The sequence below is a fragment of the Saccopteryx bilineata genome, chromosome 4 (genome assembly GCF_036850765.1).
Source record: "Saccopteryx bilineata isolate mSacBil1 chromosome 4, mSacBil1_pri_phased_curated, whole genome shotgun sequence".
Lineage (NCBI taxonomy): Eukaryota > Metazoa > Chordata > Mammalia > Chiroptera > Emballonuridae > Saccopteryx > Saccopteryx bilineata.
In genome coordinates this window covers 138162090-138179951 of record NC_089493.1, presented here as the reverse complement: position 1 = coordinate 138179951, position 17862 = coordinate 138162090, and the positions used below count along the sequence as shown (strand labels likewise).

Below are 17862 nucleotides of genomic sequence, written 5' to 3'. Positions count from 1 at the left end.
CCTTCTTTTTCACAGCTGCATAGTATCACATTGTGTATATGTACTACAGCTTTTTAATCCACTCGTCCACTGACAAACATTTGGGCTGTTTCCAGATCTTCGCTATTGTAAACAATGCCGTAATAAACGTGGGGGTGCATATCTTCTTTTGAATTAGTGATCTAGTATTCTTAGGATATATTCCTAAAAGTGGGATAGCTGGGTCAAAGGGCAGTTTCATTTTTAATTTTTTTAGAAAACTCCATACAGTTCTCCAAAGTGGCTGCACAAGTGTGCATTCCCACCAGCAGTACAAGAGGGTTCACTTTTCTTCACACCCTCACCAGCACTTATTCTTTGTTGTTTTGTTAATGAGCGCCATTCTGACAGGTGTGAGGTGATATCTCACTGTGGTTTTAATTTGCACTTCTCTGAGGATTAGTGATATTGAACATCTTTTCATATGTCTACTGGCCATTTATCTGTCCTCTTTGGAGAAGTATCTATTCAGTTCCTTTGACCATTTTTAATTGGATTGTTTTTACCTTCCTGATGTTGAGTTTTAGAAGTTCATTATAAATTTGGGTTATTAACCACTTATCAGATGTATTGGCAATATGTTCTTCCATTGTATGGGTTGTCTTTCATGTTGTTCATGGTGTCTTTTGCTGTGCAAAATCTTTTTAGTTTGATATAGTTCCATTTGTTCATCTTGTCCTTTATTTTACTTGCCTGTGGTGATAAGTCAGCAAAAATATTGCTATGAGAGATATCAGAAAGTTTACTAGCTATGTTTTCCTCCAAGATATTTATGGTTTCACAATTTACATTTAAGTCTTTATTCCATTTTGAGTTTATTTTTGGGAGTGGTGTAAGTTGGTTGTCTAGCTTCATTTCTTTGCATGTACCTGTCCAATTTTCCGAACACCATTTATTAAAGAGGCTGTCTTTATTCCATTGTATGCTCTTACCTCCTTTGTCAAATATCAGTTGACCATAAAAGGGTGGATTTATTTCTGGGTTTTCTATTCTGTCCATTGATCTATATGTCTGTTCTTATGCCAGTACCAAGCTGTTTTGAGTACAATGGCCTTGTAGTATAACTTGATGTCAGGATGTGTGATGCTTCCCACTTATTCTTTATTTTCAATATTGCTGAGGCTACTCGTGTTCTTTTTTGGTTCCATGTAAATTTTTGGAATATTTTTTCTATATCTTTGAAGTATGTCATTGGTATTTTAATAGGAACTGCATTGAGTTTATAGATTGCTTTGGGTGATATAAACATTTTATTGATGTTTATTCAACCTATCCACAAACACAGTATATGCTTCCACTTGTTTGTATCTTCCTTAATTTCTTTTATCAATGTTTATAATTTTCCAAGTACAAGTCCTTTACCTCCTTGGTTAAATTGACTCCTAGGTATTTTGTTGTTGTTGTTGCAATAATGAAGGGGATTGTTTTTTTAATTCCTCTTTCAGACAGTTTATTGTTAATATATAAAAATGCCACTGATTTCTGAATATTAATTTTATATCCTGCCACCTTGCTAAAATCATTTATCAGGTCCAGTAGTTTTTTGACTGAGACTTTAGAGTTGTCTATGTACAGTATCATGTCATCATCAAATAATGATACTTTTACCTCTTCTTTTCCAATTTGGATGCCTTTTATTTCTTCTTCTTGTCTGATTGCTGTGGCTAGGACTTCCAGAACTATGTTAAATTAAAGTGGTGAAAAGGGGCACCCATGCCACATTCCTGATCTTAAGGGGATTGCTTTTAATTTTTGCACATTAAGTATGATGTTGGCTGTGAATTTGTCATAGATGGCCTTTATCATGTTGAGATATGTTCCCTGAGTTCCTACCTTGCTGACAGTTTTGATCATAAATGGATGCTGGATTTTATCAAATGCTTTTTCTGAATCTATTGATATTCTCATGTGATTTTTATCCTTTCTTTTGTTTATGTGATGAATCACATTGGTTGATTTGTTAATATTGTACCAGTCTTGCCTCCCCAGAATAAATCCCACTTGATCATGATGTATGATTTTTTTTCATGTGTTGCTGGATCTGGGTTGCTAATATAGCATCTAAGTTCATCAGGAATATTGACCTATAGTTTTCTTCCTTTGTAGTGTTTTTACCTAGTTTTGGAATGAGGATCATGCTTGCCTCATAAACGGAGCTTGAGAGTCTTTCCTTCTCTTAAATTTTTTGAAATAGCTTGAGATAGATAACTGTTAGTTCTTTGAATATTTGGTAAAATTCACCTGTGAAGTCATCGGTCCAGGATGTTATTTTTTGTGAGAGTTTTTTAATAACTATTTCAATTTCATTTGTTGTAATCAGTCATATGTATAGGTTTTCTGATTCTTCCAGATTGAGTTTTGGAAGATTATGTTTCTAGGAATTTATCCATTTTGCCTCAGTTGTTTAATTTTTTGGCATACAGATCTTCACAGTATTTTCTTACAAACCGTTGTATTTCTGAAATGTCAGTTGTTTCTTCTCCACTTTCATTTCTAATTTTATTTATTTTAGTCTTCTCTCTTTGTTTCTTGATGAGTCTGGTTAAATCTTGTTTGCCCCTTCAAAGAGCCAGCTCTTGCCAAAAAAAAGAGAGAAAGAGAGAGAGAGAGAGAGAGAGAGCCAGCTCTTGGTTTCATTGATCTTCTGTATTTTTTATACTCTATGTCATTTATTTCCACTCTGATCTTTATTATTTCTTTCCTTCTACTTTCTCTGGGCTTTATTTGTTGTTCTTTTTCTAGTTTTTTTAGATGCAGGGTTAAGTTGTTTATTTGAGCTTTTTCTTGCTTCTTAAGGTTTGCCTGTAATGCTAAAAACTTCCTCTCAGGACTGCTTTTGCTGTGTCCCATTAATTTTGAGTTGTTGTATGTTTGTTTTTATTTGTTTCAAGGAAATTTTTATATCTCCCTTGGTCTTGTTATGAACCCATTTGTTATTTAATAACATGCTATTTAACCTTCAAATGTCTGAATGTTTTTCAATTTTTCTATTGTAGTTGATTTCTAGTTTTATGCCATTGTGATCAGAGAAGATGCTTGATATAATTTCAATATTCTTAAATTTATTGAGACTCGTTTTGTGTCCTAACATGTGGTCTATCCTAAACAATGTACCATGAGGACTTGAAAAGAATGTATTTTGCTGCTATGTGGTGAAAGGTTCTGAAGATATCTATTAAATCCAGTTTATCTAGTGTGTCACTTAAGGCCACTGTTTCTTTGTTAATTTTTGGTTTTGAGGATCTATCCATTGATATTAGTGGGGTATTAAAATCTCCTACTATAATAGTATTGCTGTTGATCTCACTCTTTATATTCATCAAAATCTGCTTTATATATTTAGGTTCTCATATATTAAGCACATAGATATTTACAATGGTTATATCCTCCTATTTTATTGCTCCCACTATCATTATGAGTAACCTTCTTTATCCCTTACTATAGTCTTTGTTTTAAAGTCTATTTTGTCAGATATAAGTATTTCTACCCCAGCTTTTTTTCTCTTATTTCTATTGGCATGAAATACTTTTTACCATCCCTTCACTTTTAGTGTATGTATCTTTTGTTCTGAGGTGAGTCTATTGTAGACTGCATATGTATGGGTCCTGGTTTCTTTTCCATGAAGCTACCCTATGTCTTTTGATTAGAGCATTAATCCATTTACATTTAATATTATTGATATGTAATTGTTTATTGCCATTTTATACTTTAAATCTACAGCCCTCTTTTTCTCGATTTTTTTTCTTTACTCTTTTTAGAGCAGGCCCCTTAACATTTCTTGTAGTACTGGTTTGCTTGTAACAAATTCCTTGAGGGTTTTTTGTTTTTTTTGTCTGGAAAGCTTTTTATTCCTCCTTCAATTTTCAATGATAGCCTTGCTGGATAAAGAAGTCTTGGTTGTGGGTTCTTGCTTTGCATCACTTTGAATATTTCTTGCCAATCCCTTCTAGCCTCAACTGTTTTCATTAAGAAGTCAGATGTCATCCTAATGGGGGCTCCTCTGTAGGTAATTAACTGCTCTTCTCTTGCAGCTTTTAGTATTCCTTCTTTATCTCTTAACTTTGACATTTTTAATGATGTGTCTCCTTGGGTTCCTCTTTAATGGGACTCTCTATGATTCTTAAACTTGGGTGACTTTTTCCTTCATCAATTTAGGGAAATTTTTAGCTATGATTTTTTCAAACAGGTTCTTCATTCTTTGTTTGTTTACTTCTCCTTCAGGAACCCCAATGATGTGGATGTTGTTTCTCTTCAGATTGTCACAGAGTTGTCTTAAAGTCTCCTCAGTCTTTTTGAGCCTCTTTCCTTTTTGCTGCTCTGCTTCCATGCTTTCATTTCTCCTGTCCTCTAAATCGCTGATTTGATCCTCTGCTTCATCCAGCCTGCTATTATTTCCTTCTAGTGCAGTCTTCATTTCTGATATTGTATTTGGCATTTTTGACTGGTTCTTTTTTATTATTTCAATGTCCTTTTTGATGCTTGCTATCTCTTTATTTTGGTGCACATTATGTTGCATCCATTGTCGCTCTGAGATCCTTGAGCATCCTAAAAGTGATTGTTTTAAACTCTGCATCTTATATTTTGGTTTCTTCCATCTCATTCAGTTCTTTTTCTGGGGATTTCTCTTGTTGATTCATTTGGATTGCATTTCTCTCTCTGCCCTATTGTCTGTGTATTAGATAGCACTGTCTGACTTTGAAATTTTTGTGTGGTCTTTATGAGGAAGATGTGCTCAGGGTTACTGTCCTCCAGGCCACTTGTATTTCTTGTTCTAGGAATGCTTCTTGAGGGTACTATTTTCCCTCTTGTTGTATGTGAGTACTAGATGCAGTTGGTCCTTTCCTGGTACAGTTATTTCTTCAGGCTGGCTGGCTCTAATGTTTAACCTTTATTATGTGTATTACACACTGTACACTGTGCAATGTCTGTCCTGTTGGTGTATTTTTACTCCACAGTGTCTGGTGCCTGCTAGACTCCACATTTGGAAGTGCTGCTTGTGTAGGTAGTTCAGTCTAGGTTTGGTGCTGTCTACCACCCACTACCAGTAGTGTTGGCTCTAGTTCTTCTTGGGTTGCTGTCATCTGTTGCTTGTAACCCGCTGTGGGCTACCAGTCTGAAGCTACTGCACTTTTCACTCTTTTGTCTGTGTTTTCTGTGTCTGGGTACTGTGGGAGGGGCCAACCTTTGTATAAGGATCAGCTTCCTCCTGCTTATAGATGACAACAGTTTCGTAAAAGCCTCAAGCTTTGTAAGATTTGTCTCCATTTTTCAGCTGCTCTTTCTTCTCTTAAAGCTGCCTGGTCTTCCCACAGAGTCTTGGGTAGTAAGACTATAGTATGGGCTCTGATTGGCCTCACCCAACCAATCTTTGTACAGGTTGACGCTTGGTGGGTTAGGGCAGCTGAGGCTGTAAATACAACTTTTGTGAGACCCCCTATTTCAGAAGTCTCTTGGCCAGGAGGTCAGTACAGGAAATGTGGCCCCCACTCCAGAGCTTGATCCCTCAGACACTGCTCGATACTCAAATTTTATGAACAGCATGTTCAGACCAAGTGTGGCTGACAATCCTCTCTGAAGAAGTTCTTTCAGCTGGTGGGATCCTGGTCTCAGGGAGGAAGACTGAGAGAGTCCTCTCCAGGGGCTGACTGTGCCCCTCCCAAAGGTGGCTAAGCCCCTTGACTAGATCCAACAATAGACTCACAAGGAACCACTCTTTAAATGTCCATGCTCCAAGCCTCTCTTCCTTCCCCCTGTGATATAGCTTAGAAGGACAGAATATCCAGCACTCAGACAGGCTGACTGTGAAGCTCCACCCTATCCAATACAAATGAGCCGCTATGTCAGTACTGATCACAGAATGAAACTCACCTCAGTTGGACCCGACTGAGAAGCTTTTCTTTAGAATGCCACTCTAGCAAGGGTTGTTAGGTCCTGAACTAATGCTTTCTGCAGCTAGACCCTGGATGTGCCAGCCCTGGGCCTCCCAGGCAGGAAACTAGTGAAGACCAGTGGGAGACATTGCCCGTGACTGGTCCTCAGCAACCTTCTTGGAGCTACAAGCAATTCAGAGTTTTGGCTGCCTCTTCTGGGCCCTGTTATACAGGGAAATACTAAGCTTCACTCCTAGGCTGGCTTTTACCCACTCTGGTCCTGAGGGAAAGTGTACTTAAACAGCCAAGTTTCCCTGAGTCATACCTCCTCCAACCTGTCTGCTGGCTGCTTGTTGGGCTCAGCCACTGAAAAAACCTCTTTTAGAGCCTAGAGCCTGCTGCAATTCAGCAATTAGGAAGGATAGTGGGTGTGGCTCCACCCCTTGACCCCAGGTGTCAGTCTGTCCAGACTTTTTTCAGAGACCTCAATAAGTTGTGGCCCCAGGAGTTCAGTGGTTGTGGCCTCTGACCACCAGAGTTGTGGTCTGCCCAACCACAGTGTCAACTGAGTCTCTTGTGAGGTGGAAGCACCAGTCATAGACTCAGGAGAGTGTGGAGGGGATCTCCAGCCTCAACACCAGAAAACTGAGTTACTGATGTGCCCCCTGCTTCCTGGCTTCTCAGAACAACCTGTCACCCTGACTAGGGTATGAGAGATTCCCAAGGGTGGAAGAGCTGCTTTTCCCCAGGCTGATACCATTCTGAGGGGATTGCTCCACCCAAGAAAGATGGCAACTGCAGTACTGAAGAATGACTCAGCTCAGAGGTTAAGGTGGTTTTCCACCACAGTGTCTCTCCCTGAGTCTCCAACTTTACACTCTCCTCCTGCAACTCCAGTCCTCTCAGCTCTCCCCCACCAAAGCCCCAGGCAAATGGCTGTGAATGAGGTTTTCTGCGCAGACCCTTTAAAATGGAGTCTGCGTCTGAGAGCTCAGTTTCTTGTGGACAGAAACCTGGCTCTTTTCACAGCTAAATGCTTTCTGGGTGCCTCTTCTGGGCTCTGTGGCTCTAGGTTGGGGCTCTGGGCCTGGGGCTGGGGACTCACACCTCTCAGGGCAACCCACCTCACTGTGAGAGAGTCCTCCAGACCCTCAGTTGTCACTCACTCCTGAGAGCGGGTTAGACCTCTCTGCATCTCTGCCCTTCTTTCCAGTCTCACTGTGGCTTCTTCTGTGATCTTTGGTTATAGAGTCCTCTTACTTTAGTCCAAAGTTGGTTTTTCAAGATTATTGTTCTTAAATTAAGTTGTAATCCAATTTGGTCCTGGGAGGTTGCAGTTGGAATATCTGTCTATTCCATCTCCATCTTTTTTCCACTTTGATTTACTTTTCTGAGTCCTTAAATATCACATAAACCTTTTAGTACAATAAAAGGGGTATTTGGACATTTTATTTAAGTATAAGGGAAAACTATTATAATATTTTATAATATATATTAAATTAGTTTACATAAATAGTTTATACTAGTAATTATAAACATTTTATTAAATTTCTTAGTAGAATTCATATTTCTAAAACTTAGTTCTTTTACAATGATACTTTTCTTCAATTGTCATGAAAGTTCATGAGTCAATAATCATTTTATGTTTATTATTGTAGATCTCTAAATACTTTCTTTTTAAGAGTAAAAGCTCCATTGATATATTCAAAAGTATAAAATTGTTAGAACTAGTCTGGTTTTTTTTAAATTAACTTTATTGTGTTTACATGGATTCAAGTGTCCTATTGAATATAACACTCTTACCTCCCACTCTCATGTCCTTATTTATACCTCCTATGCCCCCCTCCCCCTAACTCTCTCTCTTCTTCCCTCTGGGATTTGCTGTCCTGTTATCTGTATTTCTGGGTTATGTATATATAATTTTACTAATCCATTCACCTTCTCTGATCCCATTCCCTCATCCCCTTTCCCTCTGACAGGTATCCCTCTGGTCTCTGTGTCCCTGCCTCTAATGAACAAAGTGAACTGAGGAATGAAATAAAGTCTGTGTTGTTTTAACCAGGAATGTCATAAAAACATCTTGGAATGAGGTCAGGACAACCATTTGTTTAACCTTTCTCCCTTTGAATGAACCCAGGCCCTGTGATTTAAGTGACCTGGAATATTTGGATGAAGAATTCCATCAGAGCTTGCAATGGATGAAGGACAACAACATCACAGATATCTTAGACCTCACTTTCACCGTTAATGAAGAGGTTTTTGGACAGGTTTGTAATTGCTTGTAAAAGCAATTTTGCTGTTTTATTCTGGAAAAATTAATATAACATAAAATTTACCATTTTGAAAACTTTTAAGTGTACAGTTCAGTATTGTTAAGTATATTGGCATCACTGTACTATCCCCAGAACTTTTTCATCTTGTAAACCTGAAGTCATACTCATTAAACAAAAATTCCCATTTTTCCTTTTTCTAGGCACCTTGCAATCATCATTCTATTTTCTATGGATTTGGCTACACTAGATACCTTGTATAAGTGGAATCATACAGTATTTTTGTTTTTATGACTAATTTTACGTGGTATAATTTCCTCATTGTTCATCCATGTTATACATATGAAAATATTTTCTTCTTTTTTAGGACTTGAAAATATTCCACTGTGTGTATATACTACATATTTTTATTCATTCATCTGTTGATGGACACTTGGGTTGCTTTTACCTTCTGGCTACTTTGAATAATACTGCTATGAACATAGGTGTACAAATATCTGTATGAGTCCTTGCTTTCATTTCCTTTGTATATATAACCAGAAATGAGATGGATGGAACATATAGTAAAGGGATTTTGTTCTTAAACTAGAAAACAAAAAAGCTCATTTATTCAAAATATAATTATTTGAGTACTACCTCCTTTAAAAGGCTGTCTATATCTTCTTTTCTTCTTTTTCTTGTTATGACTAGATCTATTTTATATTTGAATATCAAGTACAATAAAGGATCAGAAAGCACTTGTAAAGTGTGCAATAATATGTAAAATATTTGTAATTTGTGTAACTACAAAAATACTGCATATTATAATTAGCATCTAAATATCTATTCTTCCAAAATGCATAGATTTCTCATTTTTTTTCACTAACATTTACATAACATTAAATCTTCTGGATTATAGTTTTATTAGACTGACAATAGTCTCAACAGATTTAACAATTAAGGTTTTGAGAATATCATTTATAAGAGATACAAACAACCTATGATGTGGTAATTTGTAATAAGGATATTTTGAGAATTATGTTGGGGTACTTTATAAGTACTTTGCATAAATATAGGCAGTGTACTGGAGTATATGGGTGAGCTTTACCTTAAAAAACCACCCAGCACCCATATCTCAATAAAAATCTTGAACAAGTCACATAAAATATCAATATTCTATTTAACTTCACTTGTATAAACATACCTCTGAAGAATGCTCATATTTTGGAGAAAATAATTATGTCTTCTTATAACTATAGACAGCACATTTAAATATCTTAAAGAATATATAATTCACTTACTATGTACTAGATGAATGTGTAAAATATGCTGTTTCTTGTGCATAATTACTTTTAGCACATCTTTTACATTTGCTCCACAGTGGAAGGTAAATATGTAAAATAAACACAATTTCTTGGAGAATTGTGTTATGAAAACTGGGTAATAGTTATAAACTTTTTAAAGTTAGAATCCTAACCTAAATCATTATATTAAAATAAACCCTACCTGGATCAGAAAACTAAATATAAAAAATAGAAGAAAATGAAATATTTTTATATAATAAAGAATGCTGTTATAGATGTGACACAGTTGCAGAGTCAGAAAAGAAATTGTCATAGTCAACTAAAATTATTTCTTAAATTGTTCATAGCAAAAAATACAACATAAGCAAAGTAAAAATGGCATAACATTTAATATATTATCATATGTAACAGAAAAAAATGATATTTTAATATAGGAAGAGATCGCCCAGATCAATAAGAAGTAATCAACAGCAAAATATAAAATTACCAAAAAATATAAATAGGTAGTTCTCAGAAAAGGAAATATGAAAAAATAGTCTCATTCACAATATTTAAAAATATCAATTAAAGCTATTATGAGATATCATTTTCTTTTATGAGAATATCAAGAATCAGAGAGTTTAGCAGTATTCTATTTTGGAGTACACTGTAAGTGGAAATAAACAAAAAGTCAGGCAACTCAAGGCTGCAGTCTTTATGACATGAACCTACATTCATGCCCAGATGAGTATGGCACCCCAACCATCACATCAATATTTGAAGCAGAGGGGCCAAGGAACAATAGTTCTTCCCTTTAAGGAAGCCCATAAAATACCATACAGTTCTGCTTACACCTTATTGGCCAGAATTTTTTTTTTTTTAATAAATTTTTATTAATGGTAATGGGATGACATTAATAAATCAGGGTACATATATTCAAAGAAAACATGTCTAGGTTATTTTGTCATCAAATTATGTTGCAAACCCCTCGCCCAAAGTCAGATTGTCCTCCGTCACCCCCTATCTAGTTCTCTGTGCCCCTCCCCCTCCCCCTAACTCCCTCCCTCCCTCCCTCCTATGTCCTCCCTCCCCCCCCACCCTTGGTAACCACCACACTCTTGTCCATGTCTCTTAGTCTCATTTTTATGTTCCACCAATGTATGGAATCATATAGTTCTTGTTTTTTTCTGATTTACTTATTTCACTCCTTATAATGTTATCAAGATCCCACCATTTTGCTGTAAATGATCTGATGTCATCATTTCTTATGGCTGAGTAGTATTCCATAGTGTATATGTGCCACATCTTCTTTATCCAGTCTTCTATTGAAGGGCTTTTTGGTTGTTTCCATGTCTTGGCCACTGTGAACAGTGCTGCAATGAACATGGGGCTACATGTGTCTTCACGTATCAATGTTTCTGAGGTTTTGGGGTATATACCCAGTAGAGGGATTGCTGGGTCATAAGGTAGTTCTATTTGCAGTTTTTTGAGGAACCACCATACTTTCCTCCATAATAGTTGTACTACTTTACAGTCCCACCAACAGTGAATGAGGGTTCCTTTTTCTCCACAGCCTCTCCAACATTTGCTATTACCCGTCTTGTTGATAATAGCTAATCTAACAGGAGTGAGGTGGTATCTCATTGTAGTTTTGATTTGCATTTCTCTAATAACTAATGAAGCTGAGCATCTTTTCATATATCTGTTGATTGGCCAGAATTTAGTTATATAAAACACTTAAATGCTAGGGAGGTTGGAAAATAAAGTCTTTCACTGAGCATATAAAAACCAGAGGTTCTAAAGATATTGGATCACAAGTATGTTATAATTGACCAATATTTTATATTTAGTACTAGTCACCTAAGTCAGTGTCTTTCAACCACTGGTCCATGAAATAGTGCCAGTCCGTCATAAATTTTGTGCTGGTCCATGAAAGAGTTAACCACCTGTATGGTTATCATCAGGCAGGTACACCCTGTATGGTTTTGCATTTTGTATGTTGTATGAAAATTATAGACCCAATGATCTTAGTCAAATTCACTTATGCTCAGAGCAATTGCTACAATCAGCTTACATCATCAGTGAAAATACTATTGAGGTTCTCTTAGATCTATCTTTGCAACTTGTTGAAAAGGTTGAAAACCACTGACCTAAATGATAGAAGAAAGAGTAACCATGATATTTCTGTGGACTATTCTGTGGACTATTTCTGTGGTCATTTGTCACCAATGACCACAAGTGCCAAATATATATAATGTATATTTATTTATTTGTATATTTTTTTCAACCAATAACTACTGTGAACCTCCCTTGTCTTACATCATTGAATGGTAAGGTTAATCCCTTAAACAAAGTTAGTATGACTAATGCTCACCATCTTCAAATACCAACACATTTTGGGAAAAAATGACATTTATCTGCCATCTTGCCTTTGAAAAATAGAGCACAGATCACAACTTTTCATTTTACCTTATTTTTTAAACTTTTTAATGTTTATTGGATTAACTGGGATGACATTGGTTAATAAAATTATATAGGTTTCAGGTGTGCAATTCTATAAAACATCTGCTGTGTATTGTATTATGTGTTCACTACCCAAATCAAGTCTACTAGTGTCACCATTTGGCTCCCCTTAACTTTCTTCAACCTCTCCTCAACCCCTTCCCCTCTGGTAATCACCATACTATCTTGTCCATGAGGTTCTTTTTCCCTAACCCTTCAAGTTTTTCATCCAGCACCTCCCTCTAGCAACTGTTAATCTGTACTCTGTATCTATAAATCAGTGTTTATTTTGTTGTTAGTTTATTTTGTTCATTATGCTTCACATATAAGTGAATCATATGATATTTGTCTTTGTCTGACTGGCTTATTTATTTAGTATAATACTCTCAAGATCCATCCATGCTGTTGCAAAAAGTAAGCTTTTCTTCTTTTTTATTGCCACGTAGTATTCCATTGTGTAAATGTACCACAGATTTTTTACCCACTCATCTACTGATGGGCATTTGGGCTGTTTCTAGATCTTGGGTATTTATAAATTGTGTTGTAATGAATTTAGCAGTGCATATATATTTTTTAAGTTAGTGTTTCAGGTTTCTTTGAATATATTCTTAGAAGTGGAATCACTGGGTCATAAGGCAGTTCTGTTTTTAATTTTTTGAGGAAATTTCATACTGTCCCCCACAGTAGCTGTACCAACCTGCATTCCCACCAATAGTGCATGAGGGTTCCCTTTTATCCACATCCTTAACAACACTTGTTGTTTATTGAATAATTGGCAATAGCCATTCTTAAGGTGTTAGGTAGTATGTCATTGCAGTTTTATTTTGTATCTTTCCAATGATGTGGACAAGGCCTACCGTGGGTGAGGACGATGGAGATACAGAGACCTGACTCCAGGGACCAGGTTCAGTGACTCAGATCCACTTTATTTGGGAAGTAAGCCAGCTTATATACATGGGTTCAGCCTATTGAATGTTACAGCATGTCCTTCAAAACCAATGGCCAAAAAGATCAGGGAGCTGCCTGGTTGGCGCTGAGCCACCTCCCCACAGTGGGCAAGCTCCCTCCTGGGTGTGCCTAGGAGGGTTTCAGGTGCTGGAGTGTTCTCACAGCATTGCATCAGCTACAGCTGCTAGGAATGCGCTCTGTGCCCTACCTACATGTCCCTCTTCTCTTTTAATTAGGGCCAGTTGGATTTGATGATGAATGACAGCTTGCTGTTATTATCTCTACAGGCCGGATAATGCCAGGGTGGAGAAAAGCAGCCCAGATGTGGGGATCCGCCCATGCCTGGGAGTTAGCAGTTATTATAGCACACATAAGCAGGAACAGAGTACCAGGGGGGCCTATTGCAGAGTAGGTGAGTTAAAGTTAATGAAAAGGATCTTTGCACCTACTGTGAAATCCTCTCAGGATTTCCCCAGGCCTGGGGGCCCATCAGGGGCCATTCTCTGGTCTTGCTCCGCTAAAGCCTTCATATCCCCCCAGGTGATGGGGTGCGCACATTGGCCGTGAGGTCTTCTTCTGGAGACTCGCCATCTCCTGGGTTGGGGAATTCGTCAGAGGGGTCATCTTGGGACACCAGGACTGGCCTTATGTTTCATCCTGGGATCCAAACTGGCAGAGGGATGTTCTCTGGAAAGACACAAGCATAACCTCTCCCTTGTGTTAGAAGGGGGTGTGGACCCCGCCACTGTGCCGTGGCTGGGTCCTTCCAGCGTACCAATGGTAAAGGAGTTCAAGAGTGGCAACTTCTGCTTCTTCAGCTGGTGGAGCCGATGGCGCAGTTAGCAATTCAGTTGGTTTCATTTTTGCATGCTCAGCTGCAAGTGTGTTAAACTCTGAGGCTAAGCCACTTTTCTCCTCAGTGGAGGGGGGAAAATAGGGAGGTAGGGGCTCCTCAGGGAGAGTTGTAGAGGGTCCTTGGCAGGAGATGGAGTGAGACTGAGGAGGAAGGTTTGCCCTTTGTGTACTTCCACTGAACAGATGCGCCAGAGAGCTCGGGCTCAAGTATCGGGGTCCCAAAGAGGCACATCCCGATGCCAAGGGTTGAAACCTGAGAGGATTTCCCAGTACCGTGCAAAGATCCTTTTCATTAACTTTAACTCGCCTACTCTGCAATAGGGCACAGAGGGCTTGAGCCTGCAGGGCTCGGGAGTGGAGAAGGTTTCCTATTGCAGAGGGTCACTCAACTTGGATGCCAGTTGGGTCCTGGTCCAGGCACCAGTTGTAGACAAGGCCCACTGGGGGGGAGGACGACAGAGACACAGAGACCCAACTCCAGGAACCAGGTTCAGTGACGCAGATCCACTTTGTTAAGGAAGTAAGCTAGCTTATATACATGGGTTCAGCCAGTGGAATGTTACAGCATGTCCTTTAAAGCCAATTTCCGAAAAGGTCAGGGAGCTGCCTAGTTGGTGCTGAGCCACCTCCCCACAGTGGGCGAGCTCCCTCCTGGGTGTGCCTAGGAGGGTTTCAAGTGCTGGAGTGTTCTTACAGCATTCCATCAGCTACAGCTGCTAGGAATGCGCTCTGTGCTCTACCTACAGATTATTAGTGACGTTGAGCATCTATACATATGTCTATTGTCCATCTGTATGTCTTTTCTGGAGAAGTGTTTATTCAAGTCCTTTGCCCATTTTTTAATTAAGATTGTTTTTGTTATAAATTTTGGTTATTTACTCCTTATCAGGTGTATCATTAATGCATATATTCTCCCATTCAGTGGGTTGTTTTGCATTTTGTTGATGATTTCCTTTGCTGTAAAAAGCTTTTCAGATTGATGTAGACCTATTTGTTTGTTTTTTCTTTTGTTTCCCTTATGCAAGGAGATATATCAGCAAAAACTTGGCTATAAGAAATGTCAGAGATTTTACTTCCTTCGTTTTTTCTAAGATTTTTATGGTTTTGTATCTCACTTTAAATCTTTAATCCATTTTGACATTATTCTTGCATATGACGTAGGAAGATTTTCTACTTTCATTTTTTGCACAGATCTGTTTTATTGTCCCAACACCTTATGTTGGCCTCATAATATGTGTTAGGGAGTTTTGCTTTTTATACTATTACTTGGAAGACCTTGAGAAGGATAGGTACCAAATTTTCTTTGAATGTTGGATAGAATTCACTAGTGTAGGCATCTGGTCCTAGATTTTTATTTTTGGAAAAATTTTTGATACTTGTTTCTATTTCCTCCCTGCTTATGGATCTATTTAAGTTTCCAACTTCTTCAGGAATCAATCTAGGAAAATTGTAAAGTTCTAGAAATTTATCCATTTCCTCTAATTGTTGAATTTGGTGGAATATAATCTTTAATAGTATTCTACTATGATCCTTTGTATATATAATGTGTGTAGATTTTTCTCCCTCTTCTTTTCAGATTTTGTTTACATGAGCCCTTTCTCTATTTCCTTAGTGAGTTTAGCCAGAGATTTATCAATTTTGTTGATCTATTCAAAGAACCAGCTTTGTTGTATTAATTTGTTCTGTAAATTTTTGTTCTCTATTTCATTCAGTTCTGTTCTATTTTACATAACCCTGATACCAAAATCTGGCAAGAACAACACAATAAAATAAAACTATACACCAATATATCTAATAAATACTGATGAAAAAATTATAATCAAAATGCTAGCAAATTGAATACACCAATACATTTAAAAAGTAATACCTCATGACAAAGTGGATTCATTCCATGGGCACAAGGATGGTTTAACACAGGGGTAGTCAACCTTTTTATACCTACCGCCCACTTTTGTATCTCTGTTAGTAGTAAAATTTTCTAACCACCCACCAGTTCCACAGTAATGTGATTTATAAAGTAGGAAAGTAATTTTACTTTATAAAATTTATAAAGCAGAGTTACAGCAAGTTAAAGCATATAATAATAATTACCAACTACTTTGTGTCAAATTTTTGCTAAGTTTGGCAGAATAAATCTTTATAAAACAACTTACTATAGTTAACTCTATCTTTTTATATATATATAAATATATATATTGGTTGCTCCACTACTGCCTACCATGAAAGCTGGAATGCCCACTAGTGGGCGGTAGGGACCAGGTTGACTACCACTGGTTTAACATAAGTAAATTGATAAACATAATGTACCACAAATAAAACAAAGCACAAAAATAATGTGATTCTATCAATAGATGCCAAAAAGGCATTTGATGAGCTGCAACATCCAAAAAATAGGTATAGATGCAATTACCTCAACATAATAAAGGCCATATATGACAAACCATCAGTCAATATCATACTAAATGCTGAAAAAATGAAGACTTTTCTTCTAATATCAGGAACAAGACAAGGCTATCGACTCTCTCCACCCTAATTCAACATTGTATATATTAGAAGTCTTAGCCAGAGCAATCAGGCATGAGAAAAAGATAAAAGACATTTGTATCAGAAAAGAAGAAGCTAAATGGTGCTGGGAAAACTGGAAAGCCACATGCAAAAGAATGAAACTGGACTACAGTCTCTCCCCCTGTACAAAAGTTAACTCAAAATGGATCAAAGATCTAAACATAAGACCTGAAACAATTAAGTACATAGAAGAAGACATAGGTACTCAACTCATGGACCTGGGTTTTAAAGAGCATTTTATGAATTTGACTCCAATGGCAAGAGAAGTGAAGGCAAAAATTAATGAATGGGACTACATCAGACTAAGAAGTTTTTGCTCAGCAAGAGAAACTGATAACAAAATAAACAGAAAGCCAACTAAATGGGAAATGATATTTTCAAACAACAGCTCAGATAAGGGCTTAATATCCAAAATATACAAAGAACTCATAAAACTCAACAACAAACAAACAAACAATCCAATAAAAAAATGGGAAGAGGATATGAATAGACACTTCTCCCAGGAAGAAATACAAATGGCCAACAGATATATGAAAAGATGCTCATCTTCTTTAGCTATTAGAGAAATGCAAATCAAAACAGCAATGAGATACCACCTCACACCTGTTCGATTAGCTGTTATTAGCAAGTCAGGTAATAGCAAATGTTGGAGAGGCTGTGGAGAAAAAGGAACCCTCATCCACTGTTGGTGGGAATGTAAAGTAGTACAACCATTATGGAAGAAAGTATGGTGGTTCCTCAAAAAACTGAAAATAGAACTACCTTATGACCCAGCAATTCCTCTACTGGGTATATATCCCCAAAACTCAGAAACATTGATACGTAAAGACACATGCAGCCCCATGTTCATTGCAGCATTGTTCACAGTGGCCAGGACATGGAAACAACCAAAAAGCCCATCAATAGATGACTGGATAAAGAAGATGTGGCACATATACACTATGGAATACTACTCAGCCATAAGAAATGATGACATCGGAACATTTACAGCAAAATGGTGGGATCTTGATAACATGATACGAAGCGAAATAAGTAAATCAGAAAAAAACAGGAACTGTATTATTCCATACGTAGGTGGGACATAATAGTGAAACTAAGAGACATTGATAAGAGTGTGGTGGTTACGGGGAGGGAGGGGGGAATGGAGGAGGGAAAGGGGGAGGGGGAGGGGCACAGAGAGAACAAGATAGAGGGTGACGGAGGACAATCTGACTTTGGGTGGTGGGTATGCAACATAATTGAACGACAAGATAACCTGGACTTGTTATCTTTGAATATATGTATCCTGATTTATTGATGTCACCCCATTAAAAAAATAAAATTATAAAAAAATAAAATAAAAATAAAAAAATAAAAAAAAGAAAGTGTTTGTCGTTTAACAATAACAACATTTATATTTATTCTCCAATTCTTATTTGACATTATAGTTTATTAATAGTTTCAAATCTTTTGAGAAAGTCATAAAGAATTTAATAAAACTTATAAACATGTTAGGAATTAACTTAAAAAAAAAAAGAAAAGAAAAGAAGAAGCAAAGCTGATTTTAGGTTGCCTTTGTTCTTTTTCTATTTC

At 37.2% G+C, this 17862-nt stretch overlaps 1 protein-coding gene across 2 annotated transcripts in view; it reads left to right on the top strand.

The window, feature by feature from the left end:
* Positions 1-17862, top strand: part of HECW1 (HECT, C2 and WW domain containing E3 ubiquitin protein ligase 1) — a 592171-nt gene that overhangs the window by 549844 nt on the left and 24465 nt on the right. For both annotated transcript variants that reach the window (XM_066272070.1, XM_066272071.1), the window contains one exon: positions 8026-8155. In XM_066272070.1, the coding sequence (XP_066128167.1) occupies positions 8026-8155 (130 nt within the window). The remainder of the gene's footprint in view (positions 1-8025; positions 8156-17862) is intronic.